The sequence below is a fragment of the Furipterus horrens genome, unplaced genomic scaffold, assembly GCF_987537825.1.
Source record: "Furipterus horrens unplaced genomic scaffold, mFurHor1.1.pri manual_scaffold_7, whole genome shotgun sequence".
In the NCBI taxonomy this organism is placed as follows: Eukaryota; Metazoa; Chordata; class Mammalia; order Chiroptera; family Furipteridae; genus Furipterus; species Furipterus horrens.
In genome coordinates this window covers 133,257,320-133,281,580 of record NW_028327177.1, presented here as the reverse complement: position 1 = coordinate 133,281,580, position 24,261 = coordinate 133,257,320, and the positions used below count along the sequence as shown (strand labels likewise).

The window sequence follows — 24,261 nt, the reverse complement described above, 5'->3', positions numbered from 1 at the left end:
TCCAGTTTCCTTTTTAAACTCCAGGTGGAAAAACTAGATTATAAACTTATATAATTTGTGAGAAATACTTCATTATAATAGGGAACCCCACATGAAAAACCAGTCAAAATCAGAGGATTACATGTGAATACATGAATTAGATGCATAAAATACCTATAAAAGCCTACATAACTCTTTTCAGATGATCTGGGCTCTTTCACCATCCTGTCAGTCCTAAAGAGCTGCTTCTTTGATTGCCCTTAATATATATCAACATTCATCACTTGAAAAGAGAAGCTTTAGAGAGCACTTGTAACATTTAGTGGCTAGGGACTCCAATTAAGCATACCTAACTATACCTGTTGCTTAGGGCTGTGTTTCTAGCAACACTATTTTCAGTTCACTACACCCAGGGAAGCATTCTGCTTTAAGAAAAGCTTTTGTGCCAGATTATAAATATATTGATAAGAAAATATTCCTTTCTAAAAAATTTTAAACATACTGCATTGTTTAATGTAAACTATATTTTAAATACATTATCTACATGCCCATAAAAATAAAGGAGGAAATTTTAACAGTCTGTTGAATTTTGACTCTCGACTCAAAGCTGACTTCTTCCAAAGCTAACTTCTTTAAGAAACTAGGTGGAACAGGGAGTGGAAGGGGACGAGTGCATGTGCACACACGGGTGCTCCTTATGCTGTCTGTGTCCTGCTCTCTATATTCAGAATACATCTGAATATATCAGTTCCTAGAGCACAGTTCAAGGCTCAGTGCCCCAAAAAGCCAATTATACCAGCATGAAAATCCATAGTAGGTCTTATGACAAGAATTTTTAGTATCATTCCCAGCTTCATTTATGTCTCATCATGTTCCTCCATTTCCAAGCCCCTATTTTATTATTTACTTTTTAAATTACAGTTTACATTCAATATTACTTTGTATTAGTTTCAGTTGTATAACATAGTGATTAGACAATAATATACTTTACAAAGTGGTCCCTTTATATTTCAAGTACCTACCTGGCACCATATACAGTTATTATATAACATAACATACTGACTATATTCCCTCTGCTGTACTTTACATCCCGTGACTATTCTGTAACTACCAATTTGTACTTCTTAATCCCTACACCTTTTTCACCCACCTTCCTCCCTTCTGGCAGCCATCAGTCTGATCTCTGTGTCTATGAGTCTGTTTCTATTTTGTTTGTTTGTTGTGCTCTTTAGATTCTATGGATAAGTGTACCCATATGGTATTTGTCTTTCTCTGCCTGACTTATTTCACTTAGTATGGTAACAGTTCATTCTTTTTTATGGCCAAGTAATATTCCACTGTATGTATGTACCATCACTTTTCTATTCATTTGTCTACTAACGGGCAACTGGGTTGCTTCCATATCTTGGCTATTGTAAATAATGCTGCAATAAACACAGGGGTGCATATATTCTTTCATATTAGTGTTTTAGGTTTCTTTGGATATATACCCAGAAGTGGAATTGCTGGGTCATAAAGCAGTTCCATTTTTTAATTTTTTGAGGATACTCCACACTGCTTTCCATAGTGTCTATGCCCCTATTTTAACGTTATGCTATCCTGTTATAACTTAAGTATTCTTATAAATGAAATAGTTTCTGGATCAACAAAGAATACAAATATGTACCCATAAACATGCACGTTTCACGACCACAGACTAAACCCCTAACCTCGGACAACAGCACTGTAAATCCATGTGCCTATTTGCACCACAGAGATTAGAGAACTCTGATTCAGTTCAAGAATCACTGCTTCTGGAAATTCTCAGAGCCCTACATCCAAATGACAGTGAAAAAAAAAAGGGTGTGTGTATGTGTGTGTGTGTAAAATAAAGAAGATTAAAATTATAAATACTGTTTCCCATTCTTTTGCTCTGAAAGCATTTTTAAATTATGCATATTACCTTACACACAATAACTTCATATAAAAACACCAAATTTTTGGCATTAACACTTATAACTTAGATAAAAGGCTTTCACTATTCAAAAAAAATGTTTTTTGTTTTAAACTTTCAAATTATACTACTCTAAAAATTTTATCTTTGCCTTCCTGGTTATTGATTTGGTTAGTTCAGTCAGTTGTTTTTTTTTATTTTACTTTATTTTTTAAACATCATATGGATTGAAAGTTACTAGTGAAATTATACCAATTAAAATGAAAAGTACTTGGTCAGTTTCATTCTTTCTTCTTTAAAATGCATGTCAGACAAAAATTTCTGAATCTTGAGTTCTGCTACATTCGGTCTGTTGAGATTTCAACACTTCTTCATGAATTATGCAGCCACTGGTTCATGGCTCCAATTAACCTATCTTCTCCTTTCCTTCTCCCTAATCATAGCCTACTGCCAGGGTGAGAAAGATGATAAACAAACTGATTAATGAACGCTTGTTAGACCGGTGAATCTAATTTTCACACAATACTAAGTTAATAAACTCTGAGAGCCTCTTTCCTGCCTACATTCTATCCCCTCTTGACTCAAAGGTCAAGGTTGCCAGCAGTCTGACCTCAAGGTAGGAGGCAGGGGTGAGGAGATAACAACTTTATGACACTGCCAAGTTTACCTACAGCAAAAGCAAGATAAATACTTACAAGAGCTACTTTCATTTGCTCCTGAAATTCCCTTTCTTGGGTCTGAAACTTCTTGGTCAGCTCTTGCTCTTTGCTGGCCAGTTTTTCTTCATGAAGCATCTGTAGTTTAGCAATTTCTTCTGATGATTTCTGAAAATCAGCCAGATAATTAAAGTGAAACACCCAAAATAAAATATGTAACTCTACAACCAAATAATACTTTGTTACAGTTTAATCATCAAGCTATAGCTTTTTAAGAAAAAACATCGAACATATTTCCCACATAAATCAAGAAAGACTCAAAAACTAGTAGTGCTCCTCATCTAAGACAAGGAGAGCTGCTACTGCTGCAGTAGTCAGCCCTGGGGGCTGAAGCTCCTTTCCTGCATTTTGCAGGGATTCCCTCACCAATCAGGACTGGGAAGCACAGTAAAGGAAATAAGGATGTTCTCAGAGGGGGCACTCCATTCTGGCAAGTTACCCAAGCAGCACCAATCTAATTATGACTAGCTTTCAAGGTATGTACTATTTTTATTTTAATTATTGACTTTGTTTTATCTCTGATAGAAGGCTTAATCTTATAAAAAATCTCAAACCTCCCTTAATAAACCTAAAAATTTAATATAATCAAATAAAACTACCAACAAAACGTGGGGAGGGGGGGGTGTAGGTTTCACTAGACAAAATAAACATGTAAGAATAGCCAATACTCTTCTAAAAAATAAGAGTAATAAGATGAGGTTATCAAATAGAATATGTTATAAAACTAGAGTAATTATAACAGTGTAAATACCAGCACATGGTCAGGAAGGCAGTGCAATAGCACAGAGAATCCAGGGGGGAAAAAACCCCATACGTAGCATTATAATAATTCAGTATGTAATGAATAGCATATAATGTCAGAGAGGAAAACATGGATTGTTTTTTAAATGATTTAGAAACTACTTAGTAGTCATCTGGAAAAAATTAGAGTTGGCTCCCCACCTCACTCCTTACACTAAATAAATTCCAGTTGGATCAGAGATTTAACCATAAAAATAAAAGGTTAGACTTCCAGCCAAGATGGAGGCCAAGACAGACACGCAGTGTCTCCCTCCACAACTAAGAAGGAATACAACTACCTCAAAACTAGAGACAACCAGAAGTTCTAGAAAATCAAGCTGCATGGAAGTGCAGCAAACAAAGATATAAAGAAGAAATACTCATCCAGACAGGTAGGAAGGGCAGAGCCGGGGCGGAGAGGACATGGTGTGGTGGTGACAGCAGTGGCAGCAGCAGCAGCGGTGGCAGTGGCAGGCCAGCAAAGCACAGTCACACATTTTAAAAAGTAGAAATGGCCACCTGGGGAGCGTTCCCAGCACCAGACCAGACCGCACAGCTCACAGTTCCAGCGCAGGGGAAAATAAAGCTTCATTGATTCTGACTATGCAAAACAGTGGGGGATTGGGGCAGAGGAATAAAATGCTGGTCTCTCAGCAGAGTCCGCTTGTTTAAAGGGCCCTCACAGTCCTCGAATGTCCACAGACCCACCCACTCTGGGAACGAGGGCCAGAGCAACAGCTAGCGAGGTGCCGGTCCTATACGGAAGTGGGAGAAGTGCCTGAAAAAGGGGCGAGTGCTGAGCAAGCAACAGTGTTCCCTCTTAGACCCCTCCCCTACATATGGCACCACAACATGGTGAAACAGGCCGCCCGTACTGAGGAATACCTAAGGCTCCGCCCCTTACAATGTAACAGGTGTGACAGCTCTATCTAAGACACAGAGGCAAACAAACACAGGAGCCTGTCAAGTTGAGGAGACAGAGAAGTATGTCCCAAAAGAGGGAATGGATCAAGGTTCCAATGGGAGAACATAGCGACAAGGAGATAGCCAACCTAACAGATGTAGAGTTCAGAACACTGGTGATAAAGATGCTCACAGGCTTGACAGATATGCTTAAGTATGGCAAACGCATAAGGGAAGAAGTGAAGGCTATGCTAAATGAAACGAAGGAAAATCACACAAAACCAATGGTGAAGGGAAGGCAACCAAGGTTCAAAAAATGATTTGGAACATAAGGAAGGAAAAAACAGTCACCAGTACAGACTAAGGAAACAAGAAAGGAAAAAAATGAGGCGAGGCTTAGGAACCTCTGGGACAACTTTAAACGTGCCAACATCCGAATCATAGGGGTGCCAGAAAGAGAAGAGGAAGAGCAAGAAATTAAAAGCTTATGTAAGAAAATAATGAAGGAAAACTCCCCAAATTTGGTGAAAGAAATAGACATAAAAGTCCAGGCAGCACAGAGAGTCCCAAACAAGCTAGACAAAAAGAGGACCACACCAAGACACATCATAATTAAAATGCCAAAGGTTCAAGATAAAGAGAGAATCTTAAAAGCAGCAAGAGAAAAACAGAGAGTTACCTACAAAGGGGAACCTATAAGACTATCAGCTGATTTCTCAAAAGAAACTTGGCAGGCAAGGGGGGACTGGCAAGAAGTATTCAAGGTGATGAAAAGCAAGGACCTACAACCAAGATTACTCTAGCCAGCAAAGTTATCATTTAGAATGGAAGGGCAGATGAAGTGCTTCTCACACAAGGTAAAGGAGTTCATCATCACCAAGCCATTATTATATGAAATGTTAAAGGGACTTCTTTAAGAAAGAGAAGATCAAAACTATGAATACTAAAATGACAACAAACTCACAACTATCAACAACTGAATCTAAAAAATAAAAACAAAACCCAACTAAGCAAACTAGAATAGGAACACAATCATAGGCATGGGGATCATTTGGAGGGTTATCAGCTGAGAGAGGGTAGGGGGAGAAATGGGGAAATGGCGCAGGGATTAAGAAGCATAATTGGTTGGCACAAAATAGACAGGGGGGAGTTAAGAATAATATAGGAAAGGGTGAAGCCAAAGAACTTATATGCACGACCCATGGACATGAACTAAGGGGGATGGGATTGCTGGAGGGAAGGGGGTTACTGGGCAGAGGGGAGCAATGGGAAAAAAAATTGGGACAACTGTAACAACATAATCAATAAAATATACTTAAAATCACAACGAAAGAAAAATAAAACTTTACCTTTCACATAAAAAATAAAAAATAAAAGCATATGAGTGTCAGAAGAAAACATAGAATTTTACAAAATGATCTCGAGTGAGAATGTAAGAAAAAGACCAAGAGCCCAACAGAAAAACGAGTTAAGGATTTGACCAGGTAACTCAGAAAGAAAAACTAAATATTTTTCTAGACATATAAAAATATGTTTATCGTACTGGTGAGAGATATGAACATTAATACTACAGTGTCATTTTTTCTAACTGATGAGCTTGGAAAGATAAAAAAAAGTTAGGCAACACAATCTTTGTGAAGTGGGGAACATATTCTTATACACTACGTAAGAATATAAACTGTCCTCCATAGAGTTTACAGCAATTATGCAATAATTAAAAATACACATAAATCTTTGCCTGAGTAATATTCCAATTCTAGGAATTTGTGAGCAAATATGTTAAGGATGCTCAACATTTTCAATAGTGAAAAATAACCCAAATATTCATTAGTAGAAGACTGATTAAATTATGAGACATTCATACAATGAAATCCTGAGCAGACTTTAAAACATATAGCATCATGATCAATTACCAATGATAAGGAACAATCTCCAAGACAGGTTATTAAGTGGAAAAGGAAAATATAGAACAGTATATATAACATGCTATTTTTGTATTAAAAATAAAAAAGAGGATTTTAAAATATAAGAGATATATTATTTGCAGAGACTATTTCTAGAAAGTACATCCAAAAAGATGGAAGTTCATTTCTCTATCAAAGTGCTTTTTTTCCTATATCCTGAACATTGCAAAATGGTCAAGGTCTAAAGTACAAAATAACTCTTCTTTATATTCAAAGACTGTCAAAAATTAAGACAAGTTTTAAAATTACTGTAGCTCACTTCAATCTAAGATTATTCTTACTTTCGTTACATCCACAACCTCCTGTTTCACCCGACTTAATTCCTGTTGAAGACAGACGCGTTCCTCTTCACTTGTTTTTTCCATAGCTTTTATCTGTTCATCCATTTCTGCCTTCATTTTTCTCCGTGATTCTTCTGCTTTTTGGGCTGTACTCAAGGCTTTTTCAAGTTCCTCAAAAGCTATAATGAAAACAGCAGAAAACAAGTATCTCAAGAAATATTCTCATTGAGCTGAAGTGTTTTGCATTCAATTAATGGGAACTAAGAGCAGCAGTAGCAGGACAGGTTAAATAAACTCATCAGTGTTTTAAGCCAGGAGGTATTTCTGAGTGCCACAAGAAATGTTCAGTCACTGAAACCAAATTGTCATTGAGTCCTGGATTAAGATCTTACAATTGCTTATATGAACTTAACTCAGAAGTCTGAAACAAATACTAATTAGTAATGGTTCCCTACTCTATCCACAGATGAGCTTATAGATAGCAAACAAACAAATAAAAACTTGTACCTACTTCTGCACTATATAATTTTAATTGCTTTTTTGTTTGCTTATGCAGGTCTCATCTATTATCAAGAATTATCTATTATATATTCACTGAAACATTTTTAAGAAAAAAATTATTCTTTGACTAATCTTATTTTTATTTTTTTATTGATTGATTTGAGGGGCGGGGGAGAGGGAGAAAGAAGCACTGATTTGTTGTTCCACTTATTTATGCATTCATTGATTGATTCTTGTATGTGTCCTGACTGGGGACAGAACCTGCAAGCTTGGTATATCGGGACAAGGCTCTAACCAACTGGGCTATCTGGCCAGGACTTGACTAATCTTATTTTTAGAAACCTGTTAACCACATAATAAAAGAGGTGGTTTTTTTGTTTATTTTTTTAACATTTACTGGCTGAATCACATAACTACACAAGGTATTTTGAAACGAAACCTACTACCCGTGTGAGTTTGGAACTAGGGCCATTAACCAGAACCTTCATCTGATTCAACAGTGGATAGGAAAGTTCTAGCAGCAGGGAGCTCTTAAGGTGAAATAATTAAGAATTCAGGGCCCACAAAAACAAACATCAAGCCTAGAGTATTATTATCTTTAGGGAGGCCAAACAGCTCACCCAGCATCAAACAAAATCAGATGAGTTAGGTGCAACAGTTGGGTAACCTGGCACCCAAAATATGTACACATGAATGTTTATGTATATTTGTGTGTATATGTATGTTTGTAAATGTGCATGTACATGTGCACTCTATATGTATATGTACATGTGCACTGTGTATGCAATGACACTCTCTCCATCTACTGGCATAATGGTGTCCTCTGAAAACCCTACTGCTATTATCATCCTAGATTATTTACTCTAGACCTCACAGAAAAGAATATATCCTACTTCTCTTTACAATTGAGATGGACTATAAATAAAGCATCAATTATCTAGATGGGTTTTTAATCCTATCAAGAAATGTATGTCAGGGGAGACAGTTCATTGACATATGTGTGGTATTTTCACTCCCAATGGTATAAGAAATGTGTAATTTCAACCTATGGCATCTCAGGAAAAAAGCCCTTTTATTAACACACCATGGCTTAACAGACAGTGGTTTAAGCACAGAAATGTCGCACCTAAAGACAAAAACTGTTCTAAAGCATTTTCTTAATGGCAAATTGCATTAGTACAGAAAAAGGCAAAAGAAAGGCTGAACTCTACTAACAGCTGGGAAACAACTTAATTTGCTTGATACTGAAATAAGAACTTCTCTGGACATCCATGTATCTTTAATATATTGGGTAGGCCAAAAAGTTCTTTTAGTTTTTTCCATACAATGACTCTAGCAGTGTTTATTGTCTTTAACTTCTCTCAAAACAATTTTGTTATACTGCATTGTGACAGCTGCCATGTTAGTGTGCATTTAAAAAAAAATCACAATTGGTGAATTTTTATGCAGCCATTTTAATACTGAAGATGGAAGAAGAGACACAATATTTTCAGTGCATTATGCCTTATTATTTCAAGAAAGGCAAAAATGCAACTGATTTGTGCAATACAGTAGTCCCTCTCTATATTGCGGTTCACTTATCGCAGGATTTTTTAAAATATTATATTTAATTATTTATCACAGATTTTTTGCTATATCGCAGGATTTTGTGGTACAGTACAATAAATACTAAAATAAATGTAAGGTTCCTACTTCACAGATTTTCACCTGTCGCAGCGGGGGGCGGGAGGGGGGGATCTAGAACATAATACCTGCGCGTGGTAAGTGAGGGATCACTGTATATGGAGAAGTTGATCGAATGTGTCAAAAGTCGTTTGTAAAGTTTCTTGGTACTACTGACATTTTGACCAAATAAGTCTTTGCTGTGGGGCTGTCTGATGCATTGGAAGATGTTTAGCAGCACCCCCGGCCTTTACCCACTAGAAGCCAATAGTAGGAGACAGCTGACATACTCAAAATATTCAGATCAATAAAGTTACTGGTGAAAATTAAAAATGTGTCTGTTATTTTATGGACGAAAAGGTAACAGACGTTCTGGCCAAGCCAATAAAAAGAAATCTATCTGATTTATTCATTTTATATGCCCAAAGCATAAAACTAATGCCTGAATACAGTCTAAATTTCAAAGGAACATTCATTAGCTGAAATTATTATTTTTTTAATGTTAAACCTTTTTCTAAAAATTATTTATTTGTTTGTTTATTTATTTATTTTTAGAGACGGGAAAGGAAAAAGAGAGGGACAGAAACATCACTGTGTGGTTGCCTCTCACTCGCACCCCCAACTGGGGACCTGACGTGCAACCTAGTCATGTGCCCTGACTGGGAATTGAACCAGCGACACTTGGCTCGCAGGCCGACGCTGAATCCACTGAGCCACAGCAGCCAGGGCTTTGAAATTATTTTTAAAGATTCCTTTACTAGCTTTACTGGTATTTGCTTGCAAATACCAAAATGATAATCCTTAGATATAAATATGTTGGGAAATAATATATTTAAAGGAAAGTGTTGCCCTTGTTTTATTTAGATATTCCTTTATTGTAAATTCTAGTGTTGAGCATAAAGAAATACTCTTACTTCTAACAAGAAATTTAGTTTCCTAATTTCTTAAAAATCAAATAAAGTGATCAATTATAGGAAAGAGATTCTGTAAGAATGCTTACTGCTTCATTTGTGCTGAAGGTTTAAATGTAAGAAAGGAAAAAATGGCAAAAGAAATGACAATATTTTTTAATGCTTGGATGTCATCAGCATCTTTGTATTACTGTCGTTATTCAGCATGTAAAATTGTATCTTAGCATTTCTAAGTACTTTACAGAAATATTTTAAATCAGGCTCCGGAGAACCCAAAGATACTTTTGATTAGCTTCCAGCAAAATAGAATTTTAAATGAAAAAGTTATCTCAAGTGAAATAAAACAAAACTGTATACAGTCAATACCAAGTGCATGTTCTTTGTTTTCATTTTTTAAATTCCAGAATGCAGTACAGTATGAAAATAAAAGTAGCTCTCATTTTTTCAAACAAAATATCCATGCCACTAATTTCCTATTTAGATATAATATTCCAATAATTAAGTTTTCTAACCACACTTAGTAAATTTTAAGAGTATCCTCCTATATTACATTCTAATTCTAGTGTTTAATCCGTGGAAGTTTTCCTAAATCAACCTGATTATCTATCATAATAATTAAATTAGGATAGATCTGGTTCCACTTTTATCTTCTCTTCCACTCTCTGCTACCATGTCAGAGAACTATATAATTTTATACCTAGTGATCTTTTAATTCAATGTCTTCATTCAAAAGCAAAAACTGAAGTGCCCACCTTTTTCCTCAGATGATAAATCAACTTGAATATATAGGCATGATGGTAAAACTTTACATTGTATTTAAGGAACAACCCTTACCTTGCCTTGTTTTTAAAAACTAAGAATGCTGATATTGACCAAGTTCAGGTGAGCAATGATATAGCTTGCTAGACCAGAATTTCTGAACCTTACAATTACTGATGACTTCTAACTCAACAAAATGTAGCATGTTATATTCCCGGACAGACATTCAAAAACTCCACTGCTTTCCATTTCCATCCTGCTTTACAAAAATGTTAAGTACAAAAAAAGAGGCATTAAAACACACTGCATATATCCACATATAGAAAACATATTTCAAACGCATTTAGGAAGTCTGTCTCCAATAATCAGTCCCATTTCACTGCTGAAGGGGGATACAATGAGAGTTTACTTACTAACCAGAAACGTCTTGCTTTCTGATGCTGCACCACAGATACAGTGAGGCGGTGCCCAAAATGAATCTATGCTAGGATTGTAATGTGAGTACGAAGGAGGTAAGTTCTGAAGGCCTCCATAATTTATTGTGCGATTACCAATGACGGATAAGTGCGTGGGGAGAAGGAAAGCGTGCATCAGCCACAGCTGACAAGTCTGCTGCCAACATGCAAGAGTACATGAGAAAACCACGGTCACAGCACACATAATGGGGACGCTAAGCACAAACTGCCGCCGATGTTGCAAGAACACACCGTGTTCTTCCAAAGCAAAATTCAATGTATCTCAGGCAATTTTTATTAAGTAAAAAAGAAAACTTTGAAAATATTTGTGGGCAAAAACTTAATGAACCTTAGAAATGTAAAATGTGGAGGAGGCCTTTTATTGCCAGCCTCTCGCTTCCCACTTTGGATGAGGTTCCTTCATATCTTTCGGAATTATGAAACAGACAAGTGTTCACTATAAGAGTTAAATGAGAAAGGTTGGCGACAGCTCAAGAATCCAACAATTCATTTATCAAATATTTACTGGATGTTCATCTGCCAAGCACACAGCAGGTGCTGGGTGACATAAAGAAAATATTTCACACACACAAAATAAACACAATTCAAGTAGTAGGAGGGGGAGAGAAATAAGAGCTAATTCTTAGGTAAAGGTAGGAGAATGTGGCATTGGCTTTTCCCAGTTCACACCCTTTTCCAGTCTTTACCTTCAATGTCCTCACTGACCATATCACAAACGCCAGAATTCTGAGATTGTAGGTAGCATTACAGTTGTACTGAGCTGTACCAGAGGACACGTTGCTGTAATTGTAAGAAGACCCGCTTTTCCCCCCACTGCAGGGAATAAACAAACATGCAGAAATGTGGGCGGGCTGACAACCTCTCAGTTAACTATTGATCCTATGAAGCTGATTGAGAACATCGAGAAATGAATAAGTAAGCTAGTGCCTAAGTATTTAGTCCAGCAAAAAATCTGCTAAAATGCATGTGATATTAAACTAAAACAAAAGAAAACAAAAAACCCAGGTAATACTATAAAATGAACAAAATGCAAATTAACAGAAAAAGCAACAGAAAGGATTTTTATCAGAACTCCCATCCAATCATTAAGACCCTTTTGAGAATAAAAGCAAATGTCTAGAGTGCAGTTTTCCAAGTGTGGTACAAAGATCCTTGGGTCCTGAGACTCTTTCAGAGAACCTGTAAGGCCCTCCCTTTTCCAAATATATATTACCTGAGGCGAGGTGTTTTTTTTTTCATAAATTCCAACCAAAATAATGTATCACAACAGATTAAATGCAAAAACAAATATAAAATCTAGCTATCTTCCATTAAACTCAACAATGAGATAAGCAAAAATGTAAAACAAGGCCACCCTACACTAAATTTTTTTGGGGGAAATACAGGTAATTTTCATAAAAGCATTTAACTAATATGTAATAGGCATATAATTGTTACATTAAAATGAACTAAACAAGCATTTTTTAAATTTCTAATACAATAAACATCACTACACATAACTCACATAAACAAAAGCTCTTTGGAATCCTCAGTAAGTTTTAAGAGAGTGTGAAGATGTCCCTAAGACCAAAAAATTGGAAAACCACTCAAGTTTAAATGAAAATAAAGTAATACTACCACCCAGTGGCACAAACCAGACATTACAATATTTATATATAAATTGGGCCCTTCAGATATTTAATAAACAACATATTCACAATGGAAATCTACTTCTTAAGCCACTGTCCAAAATATATAACAAGATTCATTCTGTAGATCAATTATGCTTTAACTTTTTAAAATGCACTGGTCTATCCAAAATTTCATGCACTTTATATTAACCATACAAATTTATCTATTAAATACCTTAAAAACATAAGACTGATCTTCAAAAATATTAAGCTAAAACTAAGTAAATTTAATTAAACTGAAGATATTATTATTCTGCTTGCCAGTGCTTTCCAGTTAACAGTGATAGTGCCAGGGGTATAAATAAATGCAGGGTGACAATGACTATCTAAATATATGGATAATGCCCTGGCTGGTTTTTTGCTCAGTGGATTGAGAGCTGGCCTGCAAACCAAAAGTTCGCCGGTTCGATTCCTAGTCAGGGCACAGGCCTGGGTTGCGGGCCAGGTCCCCAGTTGGCGGCAAGTAAGAGGCAACCAGACATTGATGTTTCTTGCCCTCTCTTTCTCCCTCCATTCCCCTCTCTAAAAATAAATAAAATGTAACCATCTCTTTAAAATAAATGAATAAATAAATATATGGATGTATAGCTTCTAATATAGAAATGTATCAAGTACCAACAAATACACGACTATTAAATAAACAACCTATAATGAATGAAAATCTAATTCTATTTAAAATGATAAATTTTTCCATCAGACTCATTTAGTGCCAAGACATGTACATATCACTTAGGGAACATAGCAAACTTAAATTCTACTTGAATTCATACTTTTTTGCCTGAGAAACATGGAATTTTCTTTGTAAAGCTTATCCTAAGTACCCATGATAAGAAAATAAATAGCCCTTACCCCAGTCCTGTTCATACAAGGCTTGGGAAAGGCACCATGATTCACTTATTGGCATGTGTGGATGCACAAAAATAAGATGTTTTGTGAGACTTAAGACTCCAAAGAACTTCATTACATAAGTTATCAACAACTAACAAAGCACTTAAATACACATGTGACTTTTATTATACAAATATGCATAAATCTTACATATCATTTAAATATATAAACTCTACTTTAAGGGTCCTTCAAACTCAAATACACTCCACTGAATGTCTTGAGTATTTCAAGTCTACACTATACCAGTGAATAAAAACTTATTTCCTGCACAAACACAACATGACAATAAAAAAGAAAAGGCTGTTAGAAGCTAATCTGAGGTTTTAAATGCAGCCAACCATATAAAACATATAACCACAGCAAAGACAGGGTGCATGAAAGGGAAATGGAGCTCACAGAAGGTAGTGCCCTCTGGAAAGTGTCCTGATCCAAACAGAGTATTTTACTCATCTTGCATTAACTGTACGCAAGAACATTTTAAAGGAGGGGTGGGAGGTAACACTGTGGTGTGAGTTCTCTTTTTATACTGGCTTTATTTAAATCACTAAAAGGTAACTAACAAAAAAGACTAGCAGTCTATGGGTACGAATTTACTCTGGAAAAATTCAAATATGAAATAGGCTGTAACACAAAGTTGTCACAATAGTATAATTCATAATAACAGAAAGAGAGAATAATCTAGACACTGACCAACAGGGAAGTGGTTAAGTAAATGATGTGCATGCACTCTGACACAGCCATTAAATGTTAGTACTTCAGCAAAATGTAAAAGTACTCCTAATATAATGCTGAATGGAGAAAAAGGAGCATCCAAAACTGTACATACTATATGGTAAAATATTATTTACAATAATATAAAAAGAGGATTAGAAAAAAGACTAAATGGAAGTGCACTGAAACATCAGTAACGTGCTCTCATTTTCTCTTCTATCCAGTGTTCTTTGCAATATACTGCCTTCAGAACTAGCCAGCTTGCCCCAACCTCCTACTCTGGTTGAAACACGCACACGTCACACCCAACACGCACACCACACCCCCCCACACACACCCCTACACACACCATCTGACACAACACACACACACACACACACACACACACACACACACACACACACACACACACACACACACACACACCAAGACAACCTAGTGCGGCATTAACATTCTGCATTGGTGCTTCATTGAAAAGATAATATTCTAGGCAAATAGTAAAAATATTTCGCACCTATAAAATACAGCATTATGCACTTAGGCTAAATCCCCAGACTTCTCCAAATTAAAAAATCTGGTTACTTAAGAATGACCATCTGTTCTTATGTAACACCTAAAAAAGAATACTATCAACATTTCTAGTAAAATACTTCTGAATATATTTATTTTTAATCCAATAAAATAAATAATTTTAACTAAATAGGAGTGATAGAATATCATGCTTCAAAATCATGCCTAACAAACACACTAGAAAGTAGAATAAGTACTACAGGTTGATAAGAGCATCCTAAAGTAGGCATGTCACCATGTTCACACAGTCTCAGTACTTCATAATAAAATTGTTCTTTTTAATAATAATAAACACTTAAATTCTCTTTGTCCTCCAACATATGGAAGGCATCACAGTTCATCTAGAAAAACTACAAAGAACAGTGCAATAGATTGTTTCCCATGAAAAGTTGTGGGGAATGTAGTTGAACAAATTTTGACCTCCAGAATAAGCAAGCCAAAGAAATTAGTTATTTGTCTACTAATATCTACATGTCAAAAATTACTAAATACATCAGAGTTAAACTTTTTACAGTTGAAAATACATTAGGAGAGTTTGTATTCTTTGGTAATCATTTTATGTAGACTACTTCTAAAAATCTTAACTGCAAGCTTTAATGATGTTAATGTTTCCTTCACATGGCCTGCTCTAATGTATTTAGTTTTTGAATTTTAACTCTAAGAGAAAGACAAATATTTAACAGAGCAACTGAATTCTCCAAGAACCAGATGAAGTTCACAAACTATTTATGGAAACTTGCCTTCCTTTCAAAGACCTTTTCTTACTTTAAGTACAAAGTTGGAATTTTTCTGTCAATTGGCATATCCATTTTATATTTGAACTAAGAACCATTTCACATTTGAACAGGTCAGTTCAGACTCAACTAAGATGATTGGATGAAATGCCGCTGGTGTGCAAAACTAATAGACTTCAAAGGCAGTATCCTCAATGTGGAACCCGTCTGTTACAACTTTCTATCACAGCCCTTAATAATTATGGCTAGAAATAAAATTTTAAATATCTATAAAAGCACAACTGTGATCCAAAGAATTTCCAAAGTGAATATATATTAAATAACTTCCTTAATTCCCTCTTTATTTATTAATTAAATTTAATATTTTGACAGTGCTAACAGAAGTTTCTCAATTTACAGGCTATCAATTATTTATAAAACAGTTTTATGAAAACCATATTTTAAAAAAAATCTGTGTTTTGAAGAAGCAATAGAAGGAAGTATGTATTATTAAAGCGTTGTTTAGAATAGTTATCTGGGAAATTTTTATCCTACATGTGAATTAACTATATATTTTATCTACCTTTTCATCATTTACCCCTTTCAACTTGATAGTTATTCACGGGTTTCTAGCTCCTGACAAGAGACACCCCAATCTTAAAGAAAATTTAATTCCTTAACCAGCATTACAATACTTGCTCTTAACGGGTTACGTTAGTCAACAAAAGCAGTTCTAAAAATGGAAGGGCTTGATATGAGAAACGGAAACTACACATTGGTCTCACTAATTGCTTTTCACTGCCAGCAGACCTGTCTAACTGCTTCAAGTAAGTCGTCAGAGATAATATTCTGAGAGATGTTGTCTATTAATGTTCTCTGAAAGGAAATTTTCTTAAGTTTACTGGGAACAAACTTATTGAATAAATTCCCCAGCCACTTATCAATAAAATTTAAGGAGATGGGAAGATATTTATGAACACATCTGGTTGTCAACCAAGTACCTCTCTCATCCAGAGCCATTCCCCCACCTTAAACTTTACAATCTGGTTTCTACATTTCTGAAACCACATCCTGGGAATCAAATCCTCACCAAATTCAAAGACCTTTCTAAGTCTTCATTCTATCTCCCCCACTTCTGGAAACGCTTCTGATATTCCCTCCGAAAGTGCAACTTTCCACAATTCTCATGACTTCTTGGGTAAGTTTTTTCACTGATTTCTCTCTGCCAAACTGAAGATCTCTCTGGTTAAGACAGACTCTGGACTCAAAATGCTTGAACTCAAATCCTGACGATACACTTACTCTCTGTGCATGAATGTAGGCAAGTTACTTAACTTCTATGTTCTTAGGTTTTCTTATTTGTAAAATGAGGATAATAGTACCTACTTCACAGGAACTGTGAATACAAGCACACACACAAGTAAATACAAGTAAAGCACTTACAACAGAGCCTTGCATAAAATAACTAAGTGCTGGCCATCAGTAGGAGTAGCAGCAGCAGTGCATACATGCTACTTCTGCCACTACTGTTACTGCCAACTGTGAAACGTCATCTTTTAGAAAAATCAACCTCTCCTACAGATTGAACCATAGGCTTCAATCTTAGGCTAATGACTCCTGAAAGATGCTCCACTTCTTATTTCCAAATTTCTACAAGTCAATTCCATTTGGGAAGCTCATGATGGGCTCAAATTCAAAGTTTTTAATAAGCAAACTCATCATTTCACCCCATTCCTCAACTTCCCCATTTAGATTTCCTATTTTGATTTCAAACCATTCATTCAGCCTCCTAAGCTGAAAACCTTGGAGTTATCTTAGATTTCTCCTTCCCTTCTGCCCCTCTGAGTTTTTATACCAAATTCTGTAGACTTTACACTTTCTCTCCTTCCCAGATCCACAATCCTAGTCAAGGAGGCCAAAGCACTCAGTCCCTCAAACCTGGATTTCTACTTGTGCTTCTAAGTTTGACTTCCCCTTTGTTTCTTCTCCATGAAACACTAGCTTCCATACATTTTGCTTTCCTTCTACAGGTTTCTTTTTGCCTTGTACACCAAATCTAAACTCAGCTATTCACCTTTTAAGATTTTAACAATCAGTTCCTTCACAATCCACCTTTATTCCTCACTTTAGCAAGAATGGTTTTCAGCTGATTCACCCCCCCACTGTGCCTGTTTATGGTCTTGTAGCATCTAGAATGTGTACTGCCTCACCTCTCTATTTAGGCCCATTCTATTCACTTGAGGCTCAACTCAAAACTCACATCCTCAATAATCTGAAGGCATGAGTTCACTGCACTGTCTTAACCTTCGAACACCTCTGTTCTTTCCTAGCATTACTTAGTATGGTACCTGTCAAATACTATGCTCATCTCTATACTTTACAGCCTAGCATTTGTGTCAAAACACAATGCTATATTATGTATAACTGAATTCATTATTCCTTCAAAAAGCAGATGATATCTTAAACTTTGTTTAGCTAGAACATCTATAAGGTAGCAGTTATTTAGCATGTACTATGCTGTGCCTAATTGGGAGTTCCAAAATTATAAACTTGAATTCTGATGCCCTAAGGCAGTGGTCAGCAAACATTTTCTATAAAGGGCCAGAGAGTAAATATTTTAGGCTTTTCAGGACATGAACGGTCTCTGTCACGTATTCTTCTTTTGTCCAACTACTTGAAAATGTAAAAATGATTACTAGCTGAGGACCCTACATAAATAGGTCATAGTTTACCAACCGCTGCCTCCTCTAAGGAACAGTTTAGTGTCTAATAAAGGATCTCTAGAGTTAGCATTTCTACCAATATTTATCTACTTTTTCTAAATGTTGGTTGCTCGAGTACTTTACATGACTTTTGGTCTCTAACATTAAATGCGTAACCCCTGAGTTCTTACCAGCTCTTTCAGACTTTTCTTTCTGTTCCCGTAATTCCTCTCCCTGCGTAGTCAACTGTTTGACGCGACTACGAAGCTGAGCAATTTCTTCTTCTTTCATCTCCAGCGTTTCATGCATCTGTCGTTTTGTCTCTGCTATTACCATTCCCTAAACAGAAGCATAGACTCTAAAGTGTTTGCATAACAAAACTGCATCATCAATAACACCAATGAACTTACTTCAAAAAGCAGAAAACAAAGTATTTCTTACTAAATACAGCGTAAGAATTTTTTCATTATTTCACAAACTGAAGTCTGCATTTTCACTATATACTACACTATTTACTATAACAACCTTGGCTACCTGGCTTATCAGAGTATTTTTAATATTAAAAATTATTTTAATAGCCCTGGCTGATGTGGCTCAGTTGGTTGGAGCATCATCCCGTAAACCAAAAGATCGCAGGTTTGATTCCCCGTTGGGGCACATGCCTAGGCTGTGGGTTCACCTTGGTCAGGGTACACATAAGAGGCAACTGACGGATGTTTCCTTCCCTCTCTCTCTCCCTTCCTTCCCCTCTCTCTAAAATGAATAAGCATGTCCTTGGGTGAGAATTTAAATTAAAAAATGTGTGTGTGTGTGTGTATACTATTTTAATAGTGAGCTTAATCTTTTAAGTATTAAAAATATTTTAGTTTAAAATTTTATTTTATAATCTTTCTATAAATGTTTGCTAAAATTTTCCCTATCTTAGTAAACAGTTTATAATGAACAAAATACAGCCTTCTGTAATTGGCGCAGGGCCATCATGGACTGTAATTATGAATCTGTGCTGTAACATGGTGAGAGGCTCAGAGGCTGCTGAGAATGTTAAGGTTACTGCTGCACACTGGATGAACCAGGGCTGTGAAACAGATTTACCTGGCTCTTCTCTTTCTTCCTGTGATAGTTTAGGGTCTCACCACTAATCCTTATTATGTCTGTGAGGAACCTCCATTGCTCCAATTTGCTAATTTCTACTGTCTTCCCACTCTCAGATAATCTACACAAGAGATGAAGGTCACTAAGTCAGTCATTCATGACTAACAAAAAATGGGGTGGTTCAACTTGTCCTTGAAAAATAAGATTTTGTGATAGCTATTTCATTGTCTTTTTGGAAAATTACTACCTTACTTCCAGGGTTTGTAAACCCCTGCTTTAGGGTATGCCTCTTACAGATGGCTAATATTAAATGGACAAATAAAAACCAGGTAAGTGGGGAGTTATTATATAAAATTTCAAAACAAAATCTTCAGCCTTCAGTTTCTTCAAAAGCCAAATCACAACAGAAAAAGAAGGAGAGAGAAAGAGGGCAGTTGAAACCTACAGATTAAATGAAGTTTTAACGGTCATATCAATCACTTACAATGAAAGAATCTTATTTGAATCCTGATTCATAAAAATGAAAAAAATAATATATGAGACATAAGGGAAAATCTGAAACTAACTAGATAGTTGATCATATAAGTAATTATTAAATTTTTTATGTGATCATGACAATTTGGTTCTACTTTTATTTTTTTTTTAAAATGAGCCCTTTATTTTAAAGATACATCAAAGTACTTATGGAAGAAATTATAAGATTTCTTGGATTTGCTCTAAAGAGCTGAGGATAATGGGAGTTAGGAATGTACAAATGAAGATTAATCATGAGATGTTAACTGCTGAAGCTGGGTGGTGGGTTCATAGGAATTCATATTAAGTCTTTCTACTTTTGTAAATGTTTTAAGTTTTTCAGAGTAAAAAAGATTTTTAAAGTGGCCTTCATGCAATATATAGAGTAGAATCTAGCAAAATGATATTATAGAGTGAAAAAATTGCCAATACATTTCAACAGAACAGCTCTATCATGTTAACTATATGGCTACTTAAAAACACTGTAGCTATAAAGTAGCATATTAAAAAAAATTGATGATAGTGTGTATGACCGGGAAATACTTCTGAATAAGGACCCAAGAACTTGGAGCTGAATGAGTTAAGTCAAAACTATTTGCCCATGAATTTTTCAGTTGTCTTTGCTAACATAGCTACCGCTGTGGATCCAACTCTACCAATGGCATTCCGTTTATGTTAATTATATAGTACCATTTCTTTATTTTTTAGGCAATTTATCTGAAAGATTATTCTATTTCCATTGTATTTGAAAGATAATACATTAATCATTCACATTCAGCAATGCCTTAATTATAAATAACTTCTCTGAAACATGTTATGTACTATAAACAGATTTCCTTTGCAACAGTTATTCTAATCTAGAAATCAAAATACTGACTAGGATCCAGAAATCATAGAGAATCAGCTTCACATGATACAAAACTAATGCTAACAGCTATATAAATCTAGAAATTAAAACAAAGAGATGTTTCATGGAAGCAGCTGCAATAATTCTGGAAAGCAGAAATCCGAATGTTTCTGATTGCTTCCAAAAGTGAATTTTGGGGCCCCCTGTCAAATTTTAGTATCATAAGTATTTTTTTACCTTATCTTGTTCAAGCTGTTCAATTAAGTTCTTTGCATCACGTAACTGAGTGATAAGTTTAGTCTTCTCAGCCATATGGAGCTCCTAAAAATTTTAAAAATTTTTAAAATTCATTTCCATCTCTAATAAAGCTTCTCCTCATATGAGAACTCTAAATATTTTATCTAATTTGGATACTTCTCATAGTCTAGGAGGAAAGTACACAGGACGTCCCAAACGGACGTAAACACTAGGAAGCGCAGGGCACTTGGGAGCCCTCGGCCACGCTGGCTGTGGAGGAAGGGAGAAGGCGTTGCAGAGGAGGCGCCAGCCACGCTGGGGCCTATGGATCTCGCTTTATGGGGCTCCCTTAAACACAACTCACTGCTGCTTTACCTTCATCTTCTCTAGCTCTTGAAGTCTTTCATCTAGCTGTTCCTGCAGTGCTTCTTTTTCACTGGTTAATAGCGTACATTGTTCCTTATGTGACTGAATTGTTTTCTTACAACGCTGCAGTAAGTTCTCTTGACGCTTAACTCTCTGCTCAAGTATTTCCAGTGTTTTAGCAGAAGATCCATCTCCACCTGTTAACAATAAAACAGTATAAGCAGGAGAGTCAGTAAGGAATATAAGTACTCCCTGGGGAAAGTGAATTCTGTTAGTACACAGGACTGTATTCTTACACCAACATTCTGCTGTTCTCTGAGCCGGATCAACAGGAGAGGAGAACCCTTCCTGTGTCGTAGATCCCATCCCAAACGCGTTAATAAAGTACTCCTTCCAATGTATTCTAATCTCTTCCAGAAACGAGTTCTGTTAAGCACACCTTTCTCCACCTCCTTACAGTAATGAGCGAAGTTTTTACACCTTGAGAATTTCAAGGCCCCTCACTCAAACAGCTGCTCAGCACCTTACTGTGGCTTTGGCTGGATCAAAGTTTATCATAAATCTCTTGCTGGTAAATAAAAAGTGGAAATATCATTGAATATGTACCTCAAAGCCTCAAGGAATAGGGAGGACTGTAAATGGATTTTAAGAAAAGATTTACCGGTAACTATTCTTTTCCAATTAGATAGCAAATAATAGGGCAAACACGGACATCTTTGAACGCAAAAATATATAAGTAATACTATTTAAAAACTTATAAACAATCACAAACTGCATATTAATTAATGTTAAACAGAACTAACCTGTTTATATGAAACCTAACTATTACTGTCAATAAAACAGTGGTTTCAATTACAGTGAAAGTCTGAGGCTACTACTCAGACTTTCAAGTCTTAAAATAATTAGTTACTTTCTCCTGAATAACAACAACAAAGCCAAAAACAACAAAAACTCTTGCATCTCTCTGGAAATGTTAAGATCAAGAACACTTTACTTCTATCTCAGCCCATGTCTATTAGCTCATACCCTAGAATCACTCAGCATCCTGCTCTAATTTTTAAATTAACAGTTAGACAAGATGAAACTTACCTACTGCTTCTGTATCACCCTCTGTGTTCTCTTTAGTCGCTCCTTCAGCCTGTGGTTCCATCTGAGGGAGTGGTTTTGGTAAATCAACATTCAGGGGGCCATTTCGTAACCGTTGTTTCAGAAGGGAAACCTGAAAAAAATATGCTTCATTAGAAAAAATGATTCAAAAGAAAATATGGCAGTAGTACTTTCTTTAAAACAGAGAAGACAGAGTAAATTATACCCTTTTTGCTATATTGAGGGAAAAAATTAAAAGGTTTACTCCCAATGCAATTGATTTTCATATTTGTTATTTTCAATAATATCATAGTTAGCCAAAAGACAGTAAATCAATAATTATCCTTAAAATTAACTAAGGAATAGCAAAGAGTTTTAAAAATACACCATTTTTTAAAACATCTGGAACCTACAACATAACCCATCAAAACCTCTTTATTTTTCTTTATCCAAAAATTCCAAACTTTTAATCTTTTACCTGAGTCTGGAGAACACTGATATGCTGATCTTTTTCTTCCAACGATGCATCAAATTCCTCTTGGAGATGTTTCTTTGCTTGCTGGTCCATTTGGAGCTCCTAAAACATAAAGGATTTTATAAATAGTCCTCAGCATAAAACAAAAAATACAGACTTGAAGTTTTCAAAATTTAAAAACATAATCAATCCAGATTTGCATTCCTCTTAAGATAAAGTATCAGCAACAATTATGTAAAAATAATCAACATTTAAAAGTGTTTACAGCAGCAAATAATTTTGATTCTTAAAGAAAATGAAGATCCAAGAAGTATATTTTGTAACTGTAATGACTGCTGAACTGAGAATAAAAAATTAAACTTTATCATACTTAGGACATCTCACTGCTGTGCTACCTTATAATCACTTTATCTAAATTTAAATCATTATATTCCAAACAGATAGCCAGTGGTGCCTTCCTCCTTCCAATACATGAAAATTTTCAACTAGTTCATGACCAGACAGTAAAATTTCAAGTTCCTGAAATTACTCAAAATGCTTCTCTCTTTAGGTCATTAATGAGCCTTGCTACCTAAATCCAGTGATCTTGACCTCTGTGCTCCAGCAGTCACCAATAATGACAGTCTCCATGTACCTGCTTCCGCCGGCTGCAGGGCTCCCGTCTATACCTCGTCTCTTACAGTCACCCTGCCCTTCCCCCATTCCGTCTGTGGGCATCCACCCCCTGGGCTCAGTCCTGTGTCCTCAGGGCTTCTCCCTGACACTGCTCCATTGGCATGGTAGACACGAACTTCTAGACGTTTAAGATATCCCATCAAAACACCTGTATTTTTCTGGGATTCCTACTTTTCTTACCTAAAGTGTTCCTCTGACTTGATCCATCCTTCACACATTTGCTAGAAAATTTTCCTCACAAAACATTTCCAAGGACTTAGAAGCAATGCCCTCTTCTTACATTGTTTCAGATTTACTAATTCGGAAACAATGAGGCACTGGCTGTCCTCTCTTACCCACCACACCCACGCTGCCCAAGATCTCTAAGCACATTGTTTACTGTTTTTTTTCTCACTAAAGGCTCCTGGCTTGACTTCCCCTCACTGCCAAGTAGTCTCCTAATGCTGGTCTTCCAACCAGAACATGTCCAGAATGAAGTTTTCATGGACCGATGGTGAAATATGAAAGAGAGGTCAATTAGAGAGCTTTCTTTAGATCCAAATCTTCCAGTTAAAGAGCTGAAAATATGTCCTTCCTAATTTTTTGTTATTAATAAAAACTCTCTTTCATGAAAAGACAAAGAAGAATCTGGCTCCTTATTCTTGATGTCTATACTTGAAAAAAATAAAAGTAGCTGTATGACAATTCTCTTGTCCTTCATTTCTAGAAGGAAATGGAGATAATTTTTCAATCCACAAAACCCACCAAGTCTGGAAAGAACTGTCTTCCATGACTACACAGCCCAATTCTTTAGTCTGAAACCTCTGCATATTTCCTTAGCAATAATGTGATCCTTCGCTTTCTTTAAAATT

At 35.9% G+C, this 24,261-nt stretch overlaps 1 protein-coding gene across 4 annotated transcripts in view; it reads right to left on the bottom strand.

The window, feature by feature from the left end:
• Positions 1 to 24,261, bottom strand: part of GOLGA4 (golgin A4) — an 88,731-nt gene that overhangs the window by 32,316 nt on the left and 32,154 nt on the right. For 3 of the 4 annotated variants that reach the window (XM_090284498.1, XM_090284500.1, XM_090284499.1), the window contains 7 exons: positions 22,739 to 22,837; positions 22,264 to 22,393; positions 21,184 to 21,371; positions 20,809 to 20,892; positions 18,311 to 18,458; positions 6,557 to 6,735; positions 2,608 to 2,736 (listed from right to left, as the gene is read on the bottom strand). In XM_090284498.1, the coding sequence (XP_090140624.1) occupies positions 2,608 to 2,736; positions 6,557 to 6,735; positions 18,311 to 18,458; positions 20,809 to 20,892; positions 21,184 to 21,371; positions 22,264 to 22,393; positions 22,739 to 22,837 (957 nt within the window). Of the gene's footprint in view, positions 1 to 2,607; positions 2,737 to 6,556; positions 6,736 to 18,310; positions 18,459 to 20,808; positions 20,893 to 21,183; positions 21,372 to 22,263; positions 22,394 to 22,738; positions 22,838 to 24,261 lie in introns of those variants that run through there. The other variant, XM_090284497.1, reaches the window with a different exon arrangement.